The sequence below is a fragment of the Dama dama genome, chromosome X (genome assembly GCF_033118175.1).
Source record: "Dama dama isolate Ldn47 chromosome X, ASM3311817v1, whole genome shotgun sequence".
Taxonomy (NCBI): Eukaryota; Metazoa; Chordata; class Mammalia; order Artiodactyla; family Cervidae; genus Dama; species Dama dama.
In genome coordinates, this window is record NC_083714.1 from 12005709 (window position 1) to 12032511 (window position 26803).

The 26803-nt window shown below is 40.9% G+C and overlaps 2 protein-coding genes across 2 annotated transcripts in view; one reads left to right on the plus strand and one right to left on the minus strand.

Annotated features, from left to right (window-relative positions):
- Positions 1-19535: 19535 nt before the first annotated feature.
- Positions 19536-20800, minus strand: TEX13B (testis expressed 13B). The gene is made up of 2 exons (XM_061136975.1): positions 20342-20800; positions 19536-20237 (listed from the first exon to the last, which is right to left on the minus strand). The coding sequence occupies exons 1-2, from the start codon at positions 20798-20800 to the stop codon at positions 19536-19538; spliced, it is 1161 nt and encodes a 386-aa protein (XP_060992958.1).
- A 675-nt stretch (positions 20801-21475) lies between these two features.
- Positions 21476-26803, plus strand: part of VSIG1 (V-set and immunoglobulin domain containing 1) — an 85091-nt gene continuing 79763 nt past the window's right edge. The window contains exons 1-3 of the mRNA XM_061136976.1: positions 21476-21569; positions 24144-24270; positions 26114-26293. Of these exons, the coding sequence (XP_060992959.1) occupies positions 21476-21569; positions 24144-24270; positions 26114-26293 (401 nt within the window). The remainder of the gene's footprint in view (positions 21570-24143; positions 24271-26113; positions 26294-26803) is intronic.

The following is a 26803-nucleotide window of genomic DNA, read 5'->3' on the forward strand; positions in this document are numbered from 1 at the left end:
GTGTTGGGTGAGTCATCTATAATCACTGAAGTTGCTTATCTGATGACATACGTTGGAATGGAGAAGAAAATGGAACTAATGCCAAGCTAAAGTCCACCTTGATTAACAGGGAGGAGTCATTTATTTCACAAATATTTACTGAGCTCTTACTAAATGTCAGGATACATCAAGACAGACAAGAGTCCTGCTCTCGTGGAGCTTCAGTCTAGTAATGATAACCGACATTAATAATCTCATCTATAAATAGAAAACTGCAAATTAAGATAAGACCTGGGAAGGAAAAATAAGGGTTCTATAAGTAATTATAACAGGAGGACCTGACTCTGACTTGAATGTCAGAGAAGGTTCTCCTGAAGAAGTGAGGAAAACTAAAGGATCAGCCAAAGTAGAAGGAGATAGAGGAGGGATGAATGGAGGAAGTGTTCCACGTAGAAGAATCAACATGTGTAGAGACCTGAAACTAGAACATGTAAAAGGGACTTGAAGTACTGAAAGGTGTCTCCTGTGATTAGAGCATATTAAGCAAGGGGGAGAGTATTGGGAACTGAGGCTGGATGACAGGTTCCCTTAATTATTTTGAGCTTTATCCTAGGAACAGTGGGAATATTCCTACTTAAAGGGTTTTCATTAGGTTAATGGCATGGTTAGATTTATCTATATTTCTGCTTCTTCTGCCCCTCAGTTTTACTGAGATATAATTGATACATAACATTATACAGTTTAAGATGTACAACATATTAATTTGATATATGCATATTTTGAGAAATGATTACCATAGTGTTTCTTAAATAATGCATAACTATATGCCCATTGTAATAAAATAAACAGCACAATTATATAAATTGTGAAAGTGCAATTTGTATTTTTGTTTTTGTGCATTAGAATATATAGGTACACATATATGGGCTTGCCAGGTGGTGTAAAGAATCCACCTTCCAATGCAGGAGACATAAGAGATATGGATTTGATCCCCAGATCGGGAAGATCCCCTGGAGGAGGGTATGGCAACCCAATCCAGTATTCTTGCCTAGAGGATCCCACAGGATCCTGGTGGGATCCAGAGGAGCCTGGTGGGCTACAGTTCATAGGGTTGCAAAGAGTCAGACATGACTGAATTGACTTGGCACACATGTATACATATATAATGCAATAGAAGTATACATTATTACATATATAAAATTATATATATATATAATATAGCAATTAGCTTTTCCCACTTAACAGTGTGTCTTTGATTTTTCCATGTCTTTATTTAATTACTCAATAATATTTATTTTCAAGGTAAAAGATTAAAACAGTACACAAGTATAGAGATAGTAAATCTTGAAACTTCCTTTTTCTGCTCCCTTTACAGTTGTCATTCCCACCCCCCCCCCATAAAAAATGAAACAAAGAAAAAATTGTCAACAGTTTGGTGAGTATCCTTACAATCGCCTTTCTATGCAATTATATGAATAAATAAGTCCTTATACCATATATAATTCATTGATATCATTATATAGCTTTTAAATCTCTTATTTATTGACTTAATTGCACAACACACAAACACATTTTTTTCTTTTAGAGGATTAGAATGTTACAGGGAAGGCTAAAGCCTCCTTTGGTCATCTTTGATTTCCTCCCTGATTCTCCCTCTCCCTACTCACTGTTTGACTTAACTTCTTCCAGACCTCTTTTTCTGTCTCTCTGCCACACACACACACACACACACACACACAGAGAGAGAGAGAGAGAGAGAGAGAGAGAGACATGCACAGAGAATATACAGTATTATTTAGTGTTATTATTTAAAAATATAAATGATATCATGCTTATATGTATTGTTCTGCTACTTGCTACTTTTCACCTACCAGTATGTGTGAGAACTTTTCACTTTAGTAGATGTAAATCTAACTTTTTCTTTTTTACAGTTGCAGAGTTACAGAATAGATATGCTATAATTCGTGTAGCCATTTCCCCATTGACATGGTTATTTCCAAGTTTTGTGCTAATACAAAATGTGCTGCAATCTATATCCTTCCACATGCCTCCCTCTTTTCTTTCTCTACTTACTTCTAAATGCTACCTTTAATCAATACTAGATTCTTATGCATATTTAGGTTTCTTTCAGGATTCTTTATTTGATTCTGCTGATCCATTTATTTATACTTGCATTCATGTCACAGTTTAAATTTCTGTAGTTTTATAATGGTTGACGTCTGACATGGAAGTCATCTTTGTTCTCCAATTTTGTGTTATTCTTGCATATTTACTTTTTAATATGAGCTTTAGAGTCAGATTATCATTCCCATAAAGAATTTTATTGGCATTTGTTGAATTTCCAGCTTTAGCTGGGGAGAATTTGCATCTTTACATTAATGAGATATGAATAAATATGGCATGGCTCTCCATTTATTCAGATTTTTAAATCCTTTAATAATGTATCATTTTCTCCATAAATATCTCAAACATATCTTGTTTGTGCTATTTCTAGACACTTGATAGCTTTTGTTACTACTATTAATAGAATTTTCTTCTTTCGTTTTGTAATTAAGGGTATGTGTGCTGTGCTAAGCCGCTTCAGTTGTGTTCGACTCTGTGCGACCCTATGGACTCTAGCCCACTAGGCTCCTCTGTCCATGGAATTTTCAAGGCAAGAATACTGGAGTGGGTTGCCACACCCTCCTCCAGGGGCTCTTCCCAATCCAGGGATCGAACCTGGGTCTCCTGCATTGCAGGCGGATTCTTTATTGTTGAGCTAATTAAGGGTATATAAGATAACTCGAACGGTAAAGCGTCTACCTACAATGTAGGAGACCCAGGTTCAATCCCTGGGTTGGCAAGATCCTCTGGAGAAGGAAATGGCAACCCACTCCAGTATTCTTGCCTGGAAAATCCCATGGACAGAGGAGCGTGGTAGGCTACAGTCCATAGGGTCGCAAAGAGTTGGACACGACTGAGCGACTTCACTTTACTCACTTAAGAAAACTATTGTTCTATGTTTGAAATTGTGTCCAACAACTTTACTAAATTTGTCTTTTCTCTAATAGTTTGTTCATTGAGTCTGTTGGATTTTCTAGGTTGGCAAACAGATTATGTGCAAACATTGATAGCTTTCTCTCTGGCTTCAATCTGTATACCACCTTCAGATGTATTTTTCTCATCTGAATGCATTGGCTAGGACTTCCAGTGTAAGATTGAGTAGCAACAGTGATATCAGACATCCTTATCTCATCCTTCCTTTTAGTGGGAATGCTTCTAAAATTTCATCAAGTATGATCCTTAGTGTGAGTTTCTGGCAGTTGCCTTTTATTAAATTCAATAAATTTTCTTTATTAATAATTCCTACATTTTGAGGCTTTTAAAAAGCAAGAATAGGTTTGAAATGTTATCAGTTGCTTTTTCATCTGTAAGTTGGACATAGTTTTTCCCCTTTAACTTGTTAGTTAATGCATTGAATTGCATTGATAGTTTTAAAAAAACTGTCGTGATAACTTCCAAACGTAAATGACAGTAGAGAGCACAATAAACCTCCATGTACCCATAACTGAACTTTAATAGCCATCAACATTTTGCCATACTTGTTTCAGCTATGCCCCTCCCCTGTTTTGTGCTGGGATATTTTAGGCTAATCAGGAATATCATATGATTTAACTCCTAAATATTTCAGTATCCCTCACCAAAAAAATCACATAATCATCATAATGCCATTTTCATACTAATACTCATCTTCAGATATTTCCAGGTATCTAAAAAATGTTTTTTACCACTGTGATTTGTTCCAAAAGCTAAGACAAAACAACACATCCTCTCTTTTATTTTAATGGCATATTTTTGTTGAAGAAACCTGACATTTGTTCTGTGGACTCACCTACATTCTGGATTTGCCTGATTACTTCTGTGAGTTGCTATTTTACTTGTTTCTGTATTTCCTGTAGAAACCTGTATGCCGGCCAGGAAGCAACAGTTAGAACTGGACATGGAACAACAGACTGGTTCCAAATAGGAAAAGGAGCACATCAAGGCTGTATATTGTCACCCTGCTTATTTAACTTATATGCAGAGTACATCATGAGGAACGCTGGGCTGGAAGAAGAACAAGCTGGAATCAAGATTGCTGGGAGAAATATCAATAACCTCAGACATGCAGATGACACCACCCTTATGGCAGAAAGTGAAGAGGAACTAAAAAGCCTCTTGATGAAAGTGAAAGAGGAGAGTGAAAAAGTTGGCTTAAAGCTTAACATTCAGAAAACTAAGATCATGGCATCTGGTCCCATCACTTCATGGCAAATAGATGGGGAAACAGTGGAAACAATGTCAGACTTAATTTTTTTGGGCTCCAAAATCACTGCAGATGGTGACTGAAGCCATGAAATTAAAAGACACTTACTCCTTGGAAGGAAAGTTATGACCAACCTAGATAGCATATTAAAAAGCAGAGACATTACTTTGCCAACAAAGGTCCATCTAGTCAAGGCTATGGTTTTTCCAGTAGTCATGTATGGATGTGAGAGTTGGACTTTAAAGAAAGCTGAGCACCAAGGAATTGATGCTTTTGAACTGTGGTGTTGGAGAAGACTCTTGAGAGTCCCTTGGATTGCAAGGAGATTCAACCAGTCCATCCTAAAGGAGATCAGTCCTGGGTGTTCATTGGAAGGACTGATGTTGAAGCTGAAACTCCAGTACTTTGGCCGCCTCATGCGAAGGGTTGACTCATTGTAAAAGACCCTGATGCTGGGAGGGATTGGGGGCAGGAAGAGAAGGGGAAGACAGAGGATGAGGTGGCTGGATGGCATCACTGCCTCGATGGACATGAGTTTGGGTAAACTCTGGGAGTTGGTGATGGACAGGGAGGCCTGGCGTGCTATGATTCATGGGGTCACAAAGAGTCAGACACGAGTGAGCGACTGAACTGAACTGATAGTTCCCTACAGGACTGTTGACTGTAACTCACTCTCTGTTATAATTTCTTTTTTTTCAATTTTGTTTTTTCCAGTTTTATTGTGATATAATTGACATATCATAGTGATTTGACTTACATACCATGATATGAATACATTGTCTCATATCATTACAACATAAAATAGAAAAAAATATTTTTTTGGTAATGAGGACTCTTAGGATTTACTCTTAACAACTTTCATACAGCAGTATTAATTATCTTCACCATGCTGTATATTACATCCCTAGTACTTAATTTATAACTGGGAGTTTGTACATTTTGACTGCCTTCATCTAATACCCTCTCCCCACAAATCTGGTCATAAATCTGATCTCTTTTCTAGGAGTTTGTTTGTTTTTGAAATATAATTAACCTACAACACTATGTTAATTCCTTGTATACAACAGAGTGATTTGATGTTTCTATACATTTCCTTTTTCTCCATATTCTTGTCAACACTTGGTCCTCTCTTTGATAATAGCCATTCTGACAGGTGTGAGGTGGTATCTCATTGTGGCTTTTATTTGCATTTCTCTGATGATTAGTAATGCTGATCATCTTTACATGTTCCTATTGGCCATCCATATGTCTTCTTTGGAAGAATGTTTATTTAGGTCTTCTGCCCATTTTTTAATTGGGTTATTTGTTTTTTGATGTTGAATTTTATGAGTTCTTTGTATATTTTGAATATTAACCCCCTATAAGATACACTATTTGCGAAGCTTCCTTTGCTGTGCAAAAGCTTTTTAGTTTGATGTGGTCCCATTTGTTTATTCTTGCTATTATTTCTTTTGCCTGACTAGACATATCCAAAAAATATTACTAAGACTGATGTCAAAGTGTACTGTCTATGTTTCTTCTAGAAATTTTATGGCTTCAAGTCTTACATTTAAGTCTTCAATCCATTTTGAGTCATTTTTTAATATGGTGTGAGGAAATAGTCCAGTTTGATTCTTTTGCATTAGTTGTCCAGTTTTCCCAACACCATTTATCAAAGAGGCTATCTTTGCCCCGTTATATATTCTTGCCTCCTTTTGTTGTAGATTAATTGCCCATATAAATGTGGGTTCATTTCTAGGTATTCTATGTTGTTCCATTGATGTATATGTCTGTTTTTTTGCCAGTACTATACCATTTTGATTACTGTGGCTTTGTAGTATAGTTTGAGATCAAGGAGCATGATATTTTACGTTTTGTTCTCCTTTCTCAAGATTATTTTAATTATTTGGGATCTTTTGTGTTTCCATACAAATTTTAGAATTTTTTTCTGTGAAAATGCCTTTGCTATTTTGATAGAGATTGCACTGAATCTGTAGATTGCCTTGGATAATATGGTCATTTTAACGATATAAATTCTTCCAATCAGTGAGCACAGTATATCTTCCCATCTCTTTGTGTCATCTTCAGTTTCTTTCATTAGTGCATATAATTTTCTGAGTATAGGTCTTTTCTGTCCTTAGGTAGACTCATTCCCAGGCATTTTATTCTTTTTGATGTGACTGTGAATGGAATTGTTTTCTTAATTTCTCTTTCTGATCATTTTTTGTTTGGGTCTCTGGTATAATTTCTATGTCAGAGTTCTTTAGTTGCAGGCAACAGAAATTGATTCTGAATAACTTGAGCAAAAATAGGGATTTTTGGAAGGACACTGGAGTTGCTTCAAACTACAAGAAGTGCTCCAAAGTGGTGCCTCAGGGGTGTCAGGAACTGAGGAAGCTTGGGGCACTTGGGTAGTGGAAACTCAATCTGTACAGTCTCCACTCAGGTTTTAAAATTCAGGCACAGAGAATCTGATTATTCCATTAAGAGATATGGGATATCTTTTCAAAACCAAGGTCAGTGAAAGAATGCTGGACAAACCAAGCAGTAGTTACCAAAAGAGATAAGAAAAAGAGAGGTGCCAACATCCAAGTGGCTTGATTAAGCCTTTAAAGATGAAAAATCTGGATCTGAGAGAAGAGAGCTGGACTGGGATAAACAAATTAGAAGTCATAAGGATAATTGAAGTTACAGGCATCTTAGAGATTGCCTAGAATGAAAGTGAGTAATCATGTGCCTCTCCAGTTCCATTATCTGAGGGCAGGGGTGCTTACTGGAGTAATTTTAACTAGAGATTTTTTTTTCTGCTTTTTAGAGGACATGGTATTCCCAGTGACTGGAAAGTGAACCCAGAATGTGGGAATGTAACACTGTGCTGGGAGCATTCTGTCTCATAAGAAGTAGTTATGTGGAGATTTTAATAGAATGTAACTTCTTTATGTCAGTTATAATAAATGCCAACTTACCTTTCTGTAACATTTATTATTTATGTTGCACTTAGTCCTGTTCTAAGAATATTATGTGTGTCACCTTATTTAATTCTCACAACAAAACAATGTAGTAGTTATTATTATCACCATATTTTTACAGATGGCTTCCCTGGTGGCTCAATCAGTAAAGAATCTGCCTGACATGCAGAAGACCACCTGCAGCACAGGAGGCCTGGGTTCGATCCCTGGGTTGGAAAGATCCCCTGGGAGAAGGAAATGGCAACCCACTCCAGTATTCTTGCCTGAAAAATCCCACGGACAGAAGAGCCTGGCGGGCTACAGTCCATGGGGTCACAAGAGTCAGACACAACTTAGCGACTAAACCACCACCATTTTACAGATAGGTTACTGTTGTCTCAGGCTCGTGTCACGCCAGTGGCAGAATCACAAGAGAGAGGATGTACAGCTGTGCAAGCATATTCCAAGCCCCTACTTGAGTCACATCTGTGTACAAGCTATTACCCAAAGCAAATTTCAGAGCTGAGCTCAAAGATAAGAGGTGGGAAAATGTTTCACTTCTTTCGTGCAGACCTGCCAAATTCATGGCAAAGGCTGAGAATTGGGGCCAATAATTCAATTAAAGGGGGATAGACTGTAAATGAACAATAAGCCTAATACATGAGAAAATCATCAAGTGAATTAGAAATGGGTTAAGTAACACTGCAACAAGAAATTTCAGGAAGGTGGTGTGAAGGTAATTCTAATGTGCAACTGGGATTTATACAACTGATCTTGCAATGTTCAACCTGGAAAGAAACCTGGGCTAACATTCTCTCCACCATATTGAAAATAATAAAACAGATTCAGAAAGTAGAAGAATCTTAAGGTCCACAGAGGTAGATAGTTATAGAAATGGAACTAGGGCTTGGATCTCCTAACTCTCCAGAGTGTTTCTATTATATAACAGTATTCTAATCTGTGGTCTTAGAATTCTCCCTTTACCAATGGTACCAAGTTGGCTGTATGTAGAAGGACACAGTCATTCTTATCTTGACCACAGACATCAGAGGTATACTCCCTAAACCCTATCCTTCCCTTGGTAATGTATTTTATAGCTCAATTTGACATTCCTCATATTTGTACTCATCAAAAGTGTGTAGACAGTCTATCTTCTGTTTAGTTTTTTTTTTTCTTTTTGTCTTCAAATTGAAGACTGTTAATTTTGGCCTGTCTTCATGTGATCTCCTAATCCCACCCTAGCTCTATACTTGGTTATTAGGCCTTCTCATTTCCCCAGCTCTGTAATGCTTTGAGTAGTCTTTCTTGAGTTACTTTTGTACTCTGGGCTTCCACCAGGCCTTACAGTCATCATTTCTGTTTTGGGTTACAGTTTTCTTGATTTGCCAGGATGTACTGTTGAAAGAAATGAAAGGATATGGGACCTGATTGCACCTGGAGTTTATTGTGAGAACAAAAAGGTGAGTAACCAAATGAGGTAAGAGAGGGTATAATCTTCATTCTCTTCCCCCTACTTCTTCTCATGGAATTTGGGATTTTTCTGAATCTTTAAAATTGTGTTGTATGTGTATTTAAGGTATTACATGGATACAGAATTTACCCATTATAATCTCTCTGCAACTTTTGTGTTTCCCAAAATGAGGGGGAAAAAAACAGAAAGTTTTTGTTGTTTATACTGTTTTCCATAGTTTCCCAAAGCATTTATAATCATAAAAGACTCTAAATCTCTTTTACTGTAACCACAGATTTTCACAGGAGACAGCACAAAAGAGTAAAGAGTGAAGATTGCTGAAGTCCTTCCCCTTGTGGCTGATTCCTGAACTCCAAGAAATGTTTAGCTATGGGGAATAGAAACTGGTTATCTTCAACAGACCACTCACTTGCTGCCCACTTCTGTGACATTCTAATATCTGCCTCTCCAGACTCTGCTTCCTCCCACCCACCTAGTCACACCTCCCATCTATATCTTACTCTTACCTGCAAAGGTGTGCAAATACTAAAAGCCTATAGGAATGTGGATGTGTGTGCATGTGTGTGTGTGTATGCATTTGAATGTAGGTTATTGTATATTTCTGTCGAACTAATATCAGCAATGCCTTATTCTTTCTCATTCACAAGTTAGGCTCAACAGGAGCTCCAACAGAAGCAATAAGTTAATATTCAATGGAAAACAAAACACCAGAAACAGTCACTTCTAATAATGAATGCCCTTTTAAGTTCACGCCTAAAAATTTCATTTATCATATAAATAGAAATGTTTACACCCTAAGTATATTCATAATTGTGTGGAAAGATCTTAGGTTTACTTTATGTTGGACATTAGCTATAAAATACCTTTTTAATCAGTTAGAATAGACGTGAGGTGGCTTTCTTTATTGTATTTCTAGTTGGGGAACAGCATGAATGGCTGTAACAGTGTGGCTAAATTTGTGTGTATTTCATGTTTTGGTAGGAAGGTGTATTTGGGATACTGTTAACCCCAACTCTTCTTCCCACAGTTGCTTCAAGTTCTCTGGCTTCATTTTCATGGAAGAAGCTTACAGGCAGATGTCTATTCTGTTTTACTTTTTTCTGTTTTGGGAATAGTGCCTCCTGTGAACCCCACTCATCCTCACTTCTCCCCCATATCTTCCCCCATATTCACTGGGCAACAAACAATGGCTGTTTTTTTTTTTTTGATAATGTTCATGAAGTCCCAAACTGTCATAACAAATAAGACTTTATATCCTTTAGAATAAGTATTCAAATCCTCAGAGGACCTCTGATGATGGTCAAAGCAACAGATATACGGGATTTTATGGATAGAATAAACCAGTCTGCTTCTGGAATGATCTAGATAGAGTCAACAAATTACTGCTAGTGGGCCAAATCCAGCTAACTGCCTGTTTTTATAAGTAGGGTTTTACTGGAACCAGCCATGCTCATTCATTTACATATTGTCTATGGCTGCTTTCATACTGGGATGCCAGAGTTGAATAAAGGCATACTTTGTTTTATTGCATTTCAGTTTATTGTACTTCACAGATATTATGGTTCTTTACAAATTGAAGATTTGTGGCAACCCTGTATTGTCAGATGATGATTAGCACTTTTTTGCAATAAGGTATTTTTTAATTAAGGTATGTACATTGTATTTTAAATATAATGCTATTGCAAACCTAATAGACTACAGTATAGTTAGTATAACTTTTATATGCACTGGGAAACCAAAAAAATTTGTGTGACTTGCTTATTGCAATATGCACTTTACTGCAGTGGTCTGGAACTAAACCCACAATATCTCCAAGGTATGCTTGTAATTGCAGCAGAGACCTAAAAACCTAATCTATTTATGAAATTTTATAAGAAAAGTTTGAGACCACTTTAGATCAGCATTCCCCAACCTGAATTCTACAGAACACTATTCTCCAGAAGTTAATAATTTTGCTTTTAAAAAAGGGTTCCATAGTCATTTAAGTCTAGAAAATATGGATTAAACAAAAATCAAACAGTCTGCTTTTTTTAGCCATTGATTTGCTCAGAGCCTTTCATATGCTAATATGCATTGAGAAACTCAAAAATGGAATAGATTTGCCTTACCTTATTTGACCACAGGACAACTTTTTCATAGCTCTCCTATTAATATCTTGCAAATGTTCCATGAAAAACTTATTTGGAAAATGCTAGCTTGGATATTAACTTAATAGAAGTTTGAGCTTGATAACTGACTCCTTGGGTTATTTATTTTAGTTGCAGAAAGTTAAAAGCTATGTGGTATAGTATTTAAGCACATAGGGCATGGTCTCAGACAAACCTGAGTCTTAATTTAAGTCTCTGCCATTTATTTGCTTATGAATCTTAGACAAGTTACCCAGTGCTATAAGCAGAACTAGATACATATTTGTGGGGTATGGTGCAAAATGAAAAGGCAGGATTCATTGTTCAAAAATTATTAAAAATTTCAAGATGGGAACAGCAGTGCATTACAGAAAGTATGGATCCTCTGAGCACAAGGCCTAAGCACAGATTGCACACCCATTAACATATAACCCTGGTTGTAAGTTTTCAGTTTCCTCAACTGTAAAATGTGGATAATATCTACTTCATGGGATTATTATGATAATTAAATTTAAAATATATGTAAAGGGCCTAGTATAGTATCTGACACAGAACAGGCATAATAAATGGTTTGTTTTGTAATCAAATGCAAGCATTTATAGCCATTTTCAATAAATATTTATTTAGTGTCTATCATGTTCCAGGCACCAGCTAGGAACTTAGGATACTATGATGAAGAAGACATATAAGAGCCCTGTTTTCATATAGATTAGTGGGAAGGACAGATAATGAAAAAAAAGGAAACAAAACAATTGTAAATTGTGATAAGTGCTACAAAGGGAAAATGGAGTCCTGGGAAAAGGTATAGTAGAGAGGATCTGCTTTAAATTGGGTGGTCAGAGAAGTCCTCTCCTAGCAAGTAATGTTTAAGATCTGAAGGATGAGAAGGGAAGAGCATGAAAAAAGTATTTCTCCATGGGAAGAGCAGAAAAAAAAAAGCATTTTCCAGGTGGTGAGAATAGCTGGTGGAAAGGTCCTGAAGTGGGAAAGAACATGGCATTTGTGAGAAACTCAAAAAAAGCCAGTATGGCTTTAGTATAGAAACTGAGAATGAGAGTGATATAAAACAAGGCTAGGGAGCAAAGACAGATAGGGCCCGGGTTGTCATATAAGGTAAGGATTTGGGATTTAATAACAAGTGCAATGAAAAGCTCTTAAAAAGTTTTGGGCCAGGGCAATGACATGATGTGATTGATATTTTTCAATCATGTTGGCTGCTTGTGTGGAGAGGAGCTATTGATGGCAAGAGTAGATGAGTAGGAGACTGTTTCACTGGTTTAGAAAAGAGCCTTGCACTTGAGTGGTATTTGAGGATGCAGTGATTAATAAGTGGGTTGGAGGCTTGTTTTGGAGGTATGAATGCTAGGCCTTGCTTATTGGATATGGAGGATTCAAGGGGGTAAAAGAAGTAATGACTCCTGACATTTTTGTGAAAAAATGGGTGGCACCATTTAACCAAGACGAGATGTCTGAGGAGGGTTTTTTTTTTTTTTTTTTTCAGGAGAGGGGGTAGTGGGAAGTGGAATAGAAATCAAGAGCTCAGATGCATGAAGTTTGAGGAGCCTTTGACACATCTGAGTGGAGATAGAGGTGATGGTAGTATTAGTTGTTATTTGTATTGTTGTCTAGGATTCTGTGATTATTAACTCTTGGTGTCACCTTATTAGATTACCAGGAAGTATTTAGAAAACATCTAAAAGAAAAATACCTAAAAATAGGAGTCGATAGATATTATCATCATGGCAAACATATAGAGACATGACTGCTTGTTGTAAAAAAAACACTGTATATCAGAAAAGCCACCATGCAGAATTCCTCAACAGTATAAGTTTATTGAGATGGAACATGTGTTTGATCCTGATGAAGAGGGTTCTATCTCATCCCAAACTGTGGTGCTTCAGGGATGTGCTGGGATTGGGAAAACAGCTGTGGTACATAAGTTCATGTTTGACTGGGCAGCAGGAGTGGTTACTCCAGGAAGATTTGACTATCTCATCTATGTCAACTGCAGAGAGATGGCCCTTTTGCTAACCCTAGTGGTTCTGACCTGATCAATAACACTTTTCAAGGTACAGGTGGACCAATCATGGACATTATTCTTGTATATCCAGATAAGCTTCTGTTCATTCTTGATGAATTTCCTGAGCTTCAGTACTCTGTCAGTGACCAGGAAGAGGATCTTAGTACCAATCCCCTGGAAAGGAAGCCAGAAGAGACTCTCTTACACAGTTTCATGAGGACAAAACTGTTCCCTGAATCCTCCTGATAACTGCTCAGCCTAGGACCATGAAGAAGCTTCACTCTCTGTTAAAGCAACCTATCCAAACAGAGATCCTGTGGTTTACAAATGTTGAAAAAAGAGCATATTTCTTGAGTCAGTTTTCAGGTGCTAATGCAGCAATGAGAGTCCTTTATGATCTGTGAGAAAATGAAGGCCTTGACATTATGTCTTCTCTTCCCATCATCTCCTGGATGATCTGTTGAGTCCTGCAGTCACAGGAAGATGGAGGCAGGACTCTTACGAGATCATGTCAAACTATGACTGATATGTATCTTGTTTTACTTTTCCAAGTGTCTCAATACTCTTACAGGTATCTCAGTGTGGAAGGGACAAATTTGCCTGTGGGGCCTTTGCTCTTTGGCTGCAGAAGGACTACAGAACCAGCAGGTCCTATTTGAAGTCAGTGACCTCAGATACCAATTGGCCAGGAGTATATGATACCAATTGCACTTTTCTCAATCACCTTTTGAAAAAAGTTGAAGGAGTTGTCAGTGTCTACACTTTCCTTCACTTCAGTTTCCAAGAGTTCCTGACTGCTGTGTTCTATACTTTGAAGAATGACAGCAGCTGGATGTTTTTTGATCAAGTGGGGAAAACATGGCAAGAAATCTTCCAACAGTACGGAAAAGGGTTTTCATCACTAACAATACAGTTCTTATTTGGCCTCTTATATAAAGGAAAGGAAACGGCTGTGCAAACAACCTTTGGGGAAAAAGTGTCTCCAGGACTTCGAGAAGAGTTACTGAAGTGGACTGAGAAAGAAATAAAGGATAAATCTTATAGGTTACAGATTGAGCTGATGGACTTGTTTCACTGTTTGTATGAGACTCAAGAAGAATATGCAAAAAGGATAATTAATGATTTAGGGTCAATTATATTGCTTCAACCTATGTATACAAAAATGGACATTCTGGCTATGTCATTCTGTGTGAAAAGCAGTCATAGTCTCTGTTAGTGTCTCTGAAGTGTCAGCACCTACTTGGATTTGAGGAGGAAGGTCAAGCCTCAGCATTCATGCCACCAATGTTGACACTTAATCAGTGAGTATATTAATGTCTTTTCACCAGTGTCTCAGCCTACAGAAATGATCGGCCTTCTTATTTCAAGTATTCAGGCACATGATCATTTCTAGCATTGTCAATAAATAAAATGAATTATCTTTGCTTTTCATATTGTATGCCAGTCAACACAATAAGGATTGAGTATTGCATATTGAACACTGGCCTAGGCAGACACTGAGGGAAAGCTAACACTTTTGAGCACTTACTACGTGCCAGGCACCGTGCTAGCCACTGTGTGTGTCTATTAGTCTTCACTGTCTCTTTGTGAAGGTGTTGTATAATTATAAAAGGTTATGAGCATATTAATTATTAGGATTATAATTGAGCACTCTGCTATTTTGGTGTTGGACAACTATCTTGGAAAAGGTTGTAAACTTAAAGTTGAATTGGTCCTCACTCTTCTCTACATGTATTTCATCACTGAGGCCTCAAAGAGCTCCAGGTTGGTAACAGACAGAGCTTACTCTGTATATATTGCTATAAGGCACTCCTGTGTATATTGCTATGAAGCCTGAGTTCTTTCTGCCAAACTGACACCTATGTGGAGAGTTGAGAGCTGGAGTTTAAAGAGGCTTAGGTAAACCACTTACACAATATGTGCTCTGTATACTGCGAAGTACAGCTCTACTGACTGACTCAAGAAAAATGCCACTGGTCAAAGTCTGTTTTCAATACTCAGGTTAATATGGACAGTGCCTCTTTTAGTTGTGGAGTCAGGTGAAGGGTAGGGGACCTTGAGAAGGATGACAGTGGGCAGAAGGCTCAACTTGGAAAATGAGTTAACCCGAGTCTTTTCTCTGGTAATTGTTAGTTCCTCAGTGGGCAGTAGCATAGAGATGGAATTGAGCATGGGGTATGTGTGTTTGTGGGAAGTGAGGGGAGCACGGAGGTGCAGCAAGAATTTGTGTTTGGGACCAGAAAGGAAGAGGTAGAAGTTACCTGGACTTGTAATTATGGAAGAACTTGGCTACCATGTCTTCATGAATTCATGACAGCTTCAATCCAACTGTATATTATAAAGTAAAATAATGGGCAATATATACTGAGCACAATATACACAATGTACAATAAGCACTGATGGAAGCAAAAAGGGGTTTTTGTTCATTTGATGTTTCCAGAACATCAGCCTTAGATGGAGTCCCCACCCCTCAACCCATTACCTTTATCAGAGGGCTAAAATTCTTTTCAAAATTTAACCAAATAAAACACCAAAAGCCCGCAAAAACCTCTTCTTCAAGGCATGTTGACTAAGTGAGAGTGTACTGCAGTTGATCCTTGAACAACAAAGATTTGAACTGTACAGATTTTTCTCAATAAATATGTACTACAGGATTGAGGCTGGTTGAATCCTCAGATGAAGAACCTCCGATATGGAGGGATAAGAAGGGCTCACTCGAAAGTTTTATGTGGGTTTTCAACTGCAGGGGTGTGGTGCCCTTGGTCCCCACATTGTTCAACGGTCAACTGTATCGAACTGTCCTAGCTCTCAATTATTGTCATTAATTCTTCTGAGTACTGACAGCCAAGAATCAGTTACAGTGTACAGATAGCTTAAGCAAGTCACTTGACTTCGTGGAGCATCTGCAAAATGGTGATTACAATACCAGTCATTGGATTAAGGACAAGATAAAATAAGCTGTGTGTAAAGTGCTTACCTCAGTGCCTGGGACACAATACCATGGCTTTGGAGTCAGACAGACCTGAATACTTAACTTCATTCTGTTCCTATTTGACTTTGGGCAAATTACTTTTTGTGCCTTGATTCCTTATCTGCAAAATGGGGTATTAATTCCTAAGGTTTTTGTAAATTAGTACTAAGATGGCAATAAAAGCCAAAATAAGCCTGTTACTTAAAATTTTGCTTTAATGATTTTAAGTTATTTTTGCTTTCTCATCTTTTAGGCCCTTTCAGCTGCACAATTTGCCAGTCTCTCCACTACACTTGCTTTGCCAAGCACTGCATAATCCATACTGTAAAATAAAAAACCTGAAGTAAGTTGGACCTTGCTTTAAACTCTTAGGTATTTGCAGGTAATAACTGGGTTGCTGCGAATTGTTCTTCCATCTGATTGGACTTGAAAACAAAGTATAACTGGCACTGAGCTTCTTCATAGCAGAGTAGCAAAAGAAAAGATACGCTACAAGCTGAGAAGGGGTACGGAGTCAGGCAGAGAACTCTGCCAACCCTTCCTGCCTCTTCCCCTTTGGTATGTGTTGCTTTTTGCTGTAGCAAGTGGGTGTCAGGCTGTAATACCTAGGGGTTTGTGTCTGGTGCCCCTTCTGGACCTGCCTTACTCCATTCCCCACCTTTTCCTTCTAGACTCCCAGTCTTCCCTTTGGTTTCTTTTTCTTTCCCTCCATTCCTCACCCCAACCCTCCTCTTCAGTTATTCCCCAAGTGCAATTACTCAGAAGCACCCACCCCACACCCTGACCTTATATTCTCATTCACTCTCAGGTCCCCTTGTCTAGTCCGTCCACATCATAAACACACAAATAGGAGCTGCCTTGGTTCCTCACCTCCTCCCCACAGATTCATGTCTGCTTTCCTTCCCTCTTGTCCCAGAGGAAGAGGTGGCCTTTCCAAACCCACCCATGCCAGTAAATTCACTTTTTATTTTTTGTACTGTTGTGAGCATTTATTTTACTTCATACAACACAAAAGTATATAAAGATATAAAGGCTCTTCATCCCACTGCCCCGTACCCCAACCAACCCCATATACCTACTTCTGCTTCCCATCCTCTAATCCTGGATCCCACCACCCTCCCTAGTTAATAGCTTGTTTGCTAAATGTCTTCCCAGACATCTTTCTTTTGCATATTCAAATATAAACCTATAGCATAAGGCACACATAAATCTGTAATATACATAGCATACACACACACAGAACTTAATGGGAGTTTATTTCACACACAAAGACACAATGGCACTCATATTTTTTCATTGAATAGTACAGTGGACATGCCTCCAATGCAGTATACAGGATCTACTGCACAGTCAAGGGTCCTTGAAGAAGAGCCTCCCCTCAGTAATTGCACTTCCTCACTTCTACTCACTCTTCAGTCCTTGCAATTGGGCTTCTGCCCACCCCCCACCCACCCCCCCACCCACCCCCCCACCCACCCCCCCACCCTGCCACCCAGATTGGCTTAAAAATCAGACGTTGCCAGACCCAATGAACACGTTTCCTCCCTTAGTGGCCCACCCCTTACAACTCTCTTCCCCTTGTTTCAAACTACTCCTAAGTATTTCATTGCCTCCATGGTTCCCAATCAGTGCAGTTTTGCCCTCCAGTGGACATGTGGCAACATATAAAGATATTTTTGGTTGTCAAGAGTTGTTTTGGTGGTGGGGTGGGGTGGGGTGCTACTGGCATCTAGTGGGTGGAGGCCAGGGATTGTGCCAAACATCCTAGTATATTGGACAGCCTCTTGAAACAAAGAATTATCTAATTTCAAATGTCAAAGAGTTCTGAGATTTAAAAACAGTTCCTAAGATATAAACAAGGATATAAACAAGCCCAAAGAAATTTCTGACAAGTGGAGGGTACAGATCTTGCCTCTAATCCTGATGACTGTTAACATCTGCTCTGACCGGATATAGCCCAAAGTCACATCCAGTTACTGCAGAGGTGTCCCAGGTTATGACAGCTTCAGTACCTAGGTCCACAGCTCCCAGGTGATGTTCAGGGCTTCTCCGTCTGAGTTTGATCCATCCTTCCATCTGTGGGCTAAAACATACATTTAGCTTCCCTCAACACAGCTTATAGGCATCAGATGGGGAGATGCACACCATCTTCCCCCTTCTACTCCCACCCTCTGGGAATTGATTTCCCATCAGGCTAAGTTCCATTATGCATTTCTCAATTTACTAGGAGCTTTGTAGCCAGACTCCCCTCCCACTGTAATCTGGTGATGGGGGGAGAAAATCTCAGGATGGCATCATCCTCTGTTCAGTGGTCTAGACCAGCAAACCGTTCGGGCACTCTCAGTTGCTGACTCACCTTGAAAGTGGCACAAGTTTCCTGTTCAGATCTGCCTGTCCCCAGTTGGAAGTGGGGACTGGGGAGGATTCTCCTCTCATGAGGCTGAACAACGATAGCAGTCTTTGTCTGCAGCTGGCTCTGGCGTCCTCTGTACAAAGCCCTGAGGGATTCCCTTAGGGGTGGTGAATCTCTGCCCTGTTGTAAGCCCAGGGTTAACCTCAGGCCTGCTTTAATTGTTTCTTAACGTAATTCACTCAGAACATGAATAAGCTTCTTGTCCAGTTCATTCCAGGAGCCTTGGGATACAGGAATCCCCACTGCCCATCACTCCCTGATGCACCTCACCAGTCAGTTCCAACATCTTCTTTAATGGTTTACAGTTTGCAACTTCTCTTCTGGTATAAACTTCTGGCTTGGCTAAAATCTGGTTGCCCAGAACAAGAACTTGCTCAAGTTAGCTTAAAGAAAATAGGATTGCTATGAATTTTCACTCAGCAAAATTGCAGGAAGTGGAAAAGTGATCAAGCTGTCACTCTCCATCTCTGGGGTCACAGGATCAACTCTTCTCTGCGCCTCTCTGCCCCCTGGGCCCTCATAGTGTCATTCTCTAAAAGACACTTGGCTTCTGTAAAGCACACAGTTCTATTCCCCCACAGCCAGGGCCAGGTCTCAGCTGTGGCCTCGGTGTTCATGAGTGTGACCTTGACCCCGACTCCCAGTGACCCACTGCTTCACTTCCCAACACCCTCCGAACTATGGAATCTGCCTCTGTTCAGATTCTCAGAATATTTGCTTCAGGATGGGTCACATGTCCCATGTAAGAACATTTGGCTCAGGATTGGTCAAATGTCCATTCCTGGTCCAATCATCTACAGCTTAGTGTGGGGGCGGGGGTAGGGAGTGGGAGTGTTATATACTGGCTGCCCAGGTCCAACAGATAACTAGAGTTGGGAAAAGAAATACAAATAGAAACTGCAGCAGTTCTGGGGTGTGGATACTCGTTCAGTCGTGTGTGACTTTTTTGCAATTCTGTGGACTGTAGCCTGCAAGGCTCCTATGTCCAGGGAATTCTCTAGGCAAGAATACTGGAGTGGATTGCCATTTCCTTCTCCAGAGGATCTTCCTGATCCAGGGGATTGATCCAGGGTCTCCTGCATTGCAGGCAGATTCCTTCCTGTCTGCACCACCAGGGAAGCCCCTGGAACACAAAGGGTTGAGGTCAACGAGGGTGGGAGATGGGGTAGGAGTTGGGGACGGTGTAGACAGTCTACACCGTCCCCAACTCCTACCCTCCTCCCCCAACCTCATTCTTCCACTCTTCCCCTGACTTCACACCACCCACCCCCCCACCCACCTTTCCCCCCTCTGGATATATTTTTGCTGTTTCACATTTCTGAATTCACTTGAGGGCTCTATAGTCAGATACACTTTCCACAGTGGAAACAACTACCACTCAGTGAAAAATTCACAGATTTACACCAAGGGCAGTCCCAATTCCCAGGCCTGCTAAATACTGGAAGTCTTATCTGCTGAAGGGGATCAGAATCGCTCCTGTCTCCTTCTTGAGGGTCTATTCCCTGGATCCCTCCATCAGACCACAAGCTAAAATCAGAGGATCCCCAGTGGGGAGATGTCTGAGATGAAGCTCCTGCTGTGAACGGTGCTTGTGGTGGAGATGTGGGTGGGGATGGTGTTGGTGCCTCCGGGAAGGGGGCTAAGGGGCATGAGTATGAATATGTGAATGAGGCAGGGAGCTGGACAGGAAGGGGTTCAGGTGAGACTGTTGCCTCGGGCTTGAGCATCCCAGAGAAAGAATACATGGCTGTTTCCACTGACCTGAAATCTACCTCACTCTGCCCGCCAGAGGTGTAATTTTTCTGGTCTACAACTCCAAGAAGCTGCATAAGGTCTATACTCAGATCTTCTGCCCCCTCAGCAGCTTCCGCCCCCTCTGCATCCTCCTGTCTTCCTTCTCCTGTGGCTTCAGAAGCCACAGCAATAGTAGCAGTGGCCCCTGCCTCCTCCTCCTCTTCCTCTTCACTTGTTCCTTCTGTTCCAGCCCCACTGGCAGTGACCAGGCTTGGCCCCTCTGCGACTGGCGCCTGGGAAGACCGCAGCTCCTGGAAAAAAGTTAGCAGAGTTGTGACCTGCCCTGACATCGGGGTGTGGGGGGCTGCGCGGCAGGACTGAATGGGCAGGGCAGGACGGGGGACGGTAATCTTACGGCCTTGAAGAGCTTCCACTTCAGGAGGTCCCGCTCTTTCTGCACTTCCACCAGGCTGTCCTGGATCAGCTGCAGCCGGAAGGCCGCCTCTTTGCGTTCCACCTCGTGCTGTGCCGCGAGCAACTTCAGGTCTGAGGCCAACGCCTGCGCCGCTGACTTGTGCAGCCCGGCGAAGTCGTGCAGCCACCGCACCCTGTGTCTGTATAACTGGCTCTGCTTGTGGGCGAAGCGCACGCCCAGGGCCAGGCTGCTCCAGGCACAGGCCTCCTTGGCCTGGCTGGGCACCAGCCGGTCCTCCAAGATGGCCCTGAGCTTGTCCTCCACCTTCTCCCACGACAGAGACAGATTCTCAAGGTAGAACTCAGGGCCTTTCGCGTGCCTGGACATCCTCTCGTTGATGAAAGCCATCACTTTGTCATGCCGGAACCCACTACTGAGGTCTTCAGATTTCAAGGCCATGACGACTGAGTGCCTTTAGGGCTTGGCTGGCTCTGCGGGGATAAATCTATCAGTCCCCCTCCCCTCCCCCACCCCTTGAGTCTCTTCTCCGCTTACCTCCCTCGCCCCTCACACCCTCCTAAAGACCCTTTGCCCCGCCCCAGGACACCTCCCAGCGAGCCTCACCTCCCGGCTAGTGAGAGTACAGGCCAAAAAAACCGCCTACCACACGCAAAGGGTACCTCTCCTCCCTGAGGGCGCAGCGAAAGAAAAGCTCTGGCCCACCCTTCGAGGTTTTAACCGTGGGAATGTTCCAACTTCCAGAAACCGCGAGGGTGGGAGGGGTGCATGAAGATTTTCTCCCCCGTCCCCCTCCCCTCACCAGACATAAAGGAACGTCCTACAGTGTTGCAAATCTTCGAAGGTGGGAAGAAATAGGAGTGGTCAGAAAAGACTCAGAACCAAGAACATGAAGCGCTTGTAATCAAATACCAAAATTCTCAGCTCCCCACCATAATGGTTTGTCCCATTCAGGGTCCGGACCCTCCTAGAGATGGAATATTCTAGAACAGGAAACAGCCCCCATCTCTCAGTGGCCTCGGCTGCCCCCTGGAGGCAAGAGGTGGAACCAGACTACTGCCTCATCCCGCATCACCTCAAATGGTCATAAATCCTGGCCATATCCAACCCCGAAACATGCTTGTGTCTCGAATTTGTTTACCTCCAGCGCTTACCACCTCTTCCACCACCACCGTCCCCCCACCTCCTGCCTGCAGCCGTAGTGCGCCAGGTTTGTCTCCTGCTGTACCCTGTCACAAAGATCTGACTCTGTGTCTAAACTTCTGATGGTATTTCCAAGCCTACAAGATAAACCCGACAGCTCTCAGGTTGAGTAATACTTTACCACTTACTATATGATGTGCTGTGACTGTCTCAGTTTTTGTCTATGGGCCTAAGATGAGGACTGAATGACAAAATGCATGTGAAGTAGTAATGTTTTCTATGGTCCCATTTTTGTAAGTAGGTACTTCCCCAGTGGCTCAGACGGTAAAGCATCTGCCTATAATGTGGGAGACCCGGGTATGATCCCTGGGTCGGAAAGATCCTCTGGAGAAGGAAATGGCAACCCACTCCAGTACTCTTGCCTGGAAAATCCCATGGACGGAGGAGCCTGGTAGGCTACAGTACGAAGTGAAGTGAAGTCGCTCAGTCGTGTCCGGCTGTTTGCGACCCGGTGGACTGTAGCCTACCAGGCTCCTCAATCCACAGAATTCTCCAGGCAAGAATACTGGAGTGGGTTGCCATTTCCTTCTCCAGTACATGGGATTGCAAAGAGTCGGACACGACTGAGCGACTTCACTTTATTTTTGTAAAATGTGCAAATCTTCTGTGTGTGTGTGCGCGCGCGCGGGTGCATATGCACGCATGCGCGGGTGCGTCTGCGCGCGCATGTGCCTGCGCATACATATGTTTCTACGATCTTGGAGAAAGGAGTGGAAGCATATAGACCACACACTAAATGCTGGGTGTGTCTGGGAGTTGGAGTTGGAGGGGAAGTTGAGAAGATGTTTTCTTTTCTTTAAAATCTTTCTGTGATTCCATTTGTTATAGGGAAGATATAATGCTATTAATATAAGTATTCAGTTCAGTCGCTCAGTTGTGTCTTACTCTTTGTGGCCCCATGGGCTGCAGAACGCCAGGCTTCCCTGTCCATCACCAGCCCCGGAGTCTGCTCAGACTCACATCCATTGAGTAGGTGATGCCATCCACCATTTCATCCTCTGTCATCCCCTTCTCCTTCTGCCTTCAGTCTTTCCCAGAATCAGGGTCTTTCCAGTGAGTCAGTTCTTCACATCAAGTGGGCAAAGTATTGGAGCTTCAGCGTCAGCATCAATCCTTGCATTAAATGTTCAGGACTGGTTGCCTTTAGGATTGACTGGTTGGATTGACTGGTTGGATCTCCTTGCAGTTCAAGGGACTCTCTCAAGAGTCTTCTCCAGCACCATAATTGAAAAGCATCAATTCTTGTGGCGCTCAGCTTTCTTTATAGTCCACCTCTCACATCCATACATGACTGCTGGAAAAACCACAGCTTTAACTAGATGGACTTTTGTTGGCAAAGTAATGTCTCTGCTTTTTAATATGCTGCCTAGGTTGGCCATACCTTTTCTTCTGAGGAGCAAGTGTCTTGTAAGTATGCATGCATTTAAAATCTGGAAAGTTACATACCAAAGTTTTAACAGTGGTTATCTTTGGGTGGTAAGGATACAGTACTTTCTCAAAAAATTTTATTCTTTATATTTTTCTCTATGGTAAAATTTATTTATAATAAACATGTATTATGTTTTTAAAATTTTTTACACTATTTTTTTCTGATAATTTCTGATCTTTTAAATACTAGAAAGTAAATGTCTCCCTATAATCCAACCCTTCCCTCCTACCTGGAAGATAACCATTGTTAACGGTTTGATATGTATCTTCCAGTGTTATAAAGTAGCCCATAGCAAGTAATTGACAGTTTCTCAACTGAAGCCTCCCCTCTCTTGCCTCCTGGCTTTTGCACAGGCTGCTTCATGAACAGGTTGTTCCTCAGCGCCCCCTGCTCTCCCCACTCCGATTCTCCTCATCCACCTAATTTCTGTTCAATTTTTAATACCCTTTCAAGCAGAACTAAAGTATTTGCTCCTCTCATAAGTATTTCTTGATCCTCCAACCCCCTCCCACAGGCTAGGCTGGATTGTGCCACTTTTCTGTGTCTCCATGGTGCCTTGTGCATACCACTTGCAGTGCTTTCCACACAGTATTATAATTCATGATTTTCTAAATTTTTCCCCCATTAACTGGGCATTCCTTGAGGGCAGAGTCTGGGCTGGGTCTTAATTATTTCTGTGTTTTCACATCTTGCACAGTGATTAGCACCTAATAAATTAATTGCTGAATGAATTGAAATAATTCATTATATCAGTAATGAGGCAAACAAGTATCTTTATAGAGAGTTCTGTTTTCTCCTCTGAAATGCTTTTTCTCCACACAGACTGATTTTCTGCCACCTCACAGCCTCTTATGGCAGAGACCTCGCCTTAGTATTTGAAACCAACCAGTATCTGACAGATTTGGAATTTGTGAAAAACACCCTGGAAGATTCTGAAATGAAGCTTCTGTGTGAAGGACTAAAACAGCCAAACTGTATCTTATAGACATTGAGGTAACTGAGAACAGGAGAATTTGTTGTTTGTGTTCATGTAATTTTTTGGTCAGTTTCTTTTGTTTTGGGGGAAAGCATGAATAAAGTAATGAGGTCATTCTTCTGTTCTCTAAACGTTGTACCGATGCCTTATCTCTCCTGCTTCTTGTGGTGCACTAGCAACCGTTCACAGCACCAATCAGTGGCTCACTGAGCTCGAATTTAGTGAAACAAAACTGGAAGCTTTGGCTTTGAAACTGCTCTGTGAAGGCTTAAAAGATCCAAATTGCGAAGTACAGAATCTCAAGTAAGTTGTCACTATTAGTTTTCATACTGCAAGAAAAATTTTATAAATATGCAGCTCAAGATGGATGTTGTATAATCAAAACACATTTCAAGGAGTCATGGAGAGGAAGAATAGTGAAAGTAGCAATAACGTTAATATCAATAATGAAAACTCACACTTACTGAGCAATTACTTTGTGCTAAGCATTGTGCTGAGTGCTTTGATTTCCTTTAATGTGTACAACAGCTTTGTAAGATTCAGATTATTGTCCCCATTTTGGCAGATGAGGAACTAGAAACCCAATAGTATAAGGCTAAATAACATGACAGAGACACAATAAGAAACCCAGATGTGTCTGACCTCACAGTCCACATGCATGTGTGGTAAGTCACTTCTGTAATGTCCCACTCTTTGCAACCCTATGAACCAAGCTCCTCTGTCCAGGCAAGAATACTAGAGTGGGTTGCCATGACCTTCTCCAGGGGATCTTCCCAACCCAGGGGTCAAACTCATGTCTTACATCTCCTGCATTGGCAAGTACATTCTTTACCACTAGTGCCACCTGGGAAGCCCAAAGTCCATGTAATGACTTTGATAAAAGATTTACCATATATATATATATATATATATATGGTGTATATATATATATATATATCTTCTTTTCTGAAGAACCCTGACTAATTAGGGTTCTTCAGAGAAACAGAGAGGTAAAATGTGTGTAAACATATAGAGAGATTTATTTTAAGGAATTGGTGCTCTCTCAGATTATGGCAGCTGGCAGGTTCAGTATCTGCAGGGTAGGCCAGCAGACTGGAGACACAGGAGAGCTGGTGCTGTACTGCAAATCAAAAGGCAGTCTGCTGGCAGAATTCTCTCTTCCTAGGGTGTCAGTCTTCTATTAAACTTTTAACTGATTGGATGAGCCTCACCCACATTATGGAGGGCAAATTACTTTACTCAAAATGTGCTGATTTAAATGTTAATCTCATTTAAAAAGTACCTTCACAGAAACTTTTAGAATAATGTTTGACCAAAAATCTGGGTACCTTGACATAGGCAACCTGATACATAAAATTAACAATCACAATGTATATTTGGAGTTTTCTACAGTAAAAGCTCTTAAGCATTAAAGCTTTCTAAATCTACTTTGAAATTAATTTTTTATTTAAAATACCTTTATTTAAAATTTCTAAATTGGGAAAATATATATACATGATGTCTTTATGAGCCCTCTTCAAGATTGAGTTTGGAGCCTGGTAACTCAAGAGAAAAATTGAAGACTCAGATGTTGTAGTGTATATCATAGAAATTCTTGAAAGTAATAGCAGAGAAAGTTGATGGGAAACAGTTTAATGAATTGGACTGCTTAATATGAAGAGACAAAGATCGAGAAGACAGGAAGGTCAGTAAAAACCACTTTTTGTGCTCAAGAAGAAATATTATATGGATGACGGTGATGGTCTAGTTCTCTCTAAGGATGGCAAATTATTAATTAGTAATGAACTTACAGATAAGAGGAAAGGAAAGATCTTTTGACTGTATTAAGGATGATTATAGCATTTTCCCCTATAATTTGAAAGAAGATATGAGAGTGATAAAATTCATGCTGGGAATTAAAGTGAGATTAGGTCATTTGATACTTCCTTCCAATTCTTTTCTTTTTGGTGGCAGTCAACATTTATTGAGCTCTCACTGGGGCATACAGTGTTGTGGGGGCAATGTACAAATCCCCATCATAGGTAAAAGGGGGCTGTGACATATTCATGGTTGGGGGTCTCATATGGGTGGGCCTTATTTTCTTTTCTCATGATGTTTTTCAGGTAGGGAATGAGTGGCCAATTCTGTGTCTTTCTTTTTTTTCCAGGTTGTCTGCTAGTTTTCTCCCTGGAAGCTCAGAGACTATTGGCAGATATCTTGCCTCTGTTCTCATTTGCAATCCAAACCTCACCGAGCTGGACCTGAGTGAAAATCCCCTGGGGGACACAAGGGTTAAGTATCTCTGTGAGGGTCTCAGACATTCGAACTGTAAGGTGAAGAAGCAAGAGTAAGTTTTTAGAACTATCTGCTGTCATCTTACAACTACCGAAATTTTTTAATGCCTGCTCTGCAGCAGGATCTATGCTTGGTGCTTGCTAGAAGTTATTTCACATAATTCATTCCTTGAAATAACTATATAGGGTGGGTTTTCTTAGCCCCATTGTACAGATGAGGAAACTTTGAGGATTGGGGGGAAAGTGACTTGTCCAACGTCACACCACTAAAAAGTAGTATAGTCAGGGACTTCCTTGGTTGGTCCAGTGGTTAAGAATCCACCTTGCAATGCAGGGACACAGGTTCTATCCCTGGTCCAGGAAGATCCCACATACCGTGGGAAACTTAAGCCTGCATGCCACAGCTACTGAAACCCGAGTGCTCTAGAGCCCATGCTCCACAAAAAGAGAGGTTACTACAATGAGAAGCCCGTGCACCGCAACTAGAGATTATCCCCCTACTGTCTGCAACTAGAGAAAGCTCTCATGCAGCAACAAAGACCCAGAACAGCCAAAAATAAATA

Excerpts from the sequence above, each read along its gene's own strand:
- TEX13B (XM_061136975.1), bottom strand. The coding sequence starts at position 20,800 with ATGGCCTTGAAATCTGAAGACCTCAGTAGTGGGTTCCGGCATGACAAA. Across the intron at positions 20,238-20,341 it reads AGTGGAAGCTCTTCAAGGCC|GAGCTGCGGTCTTCCCAGGC; the intron begins GTAAGATTACCG and ends ACTTTTTTCCAG.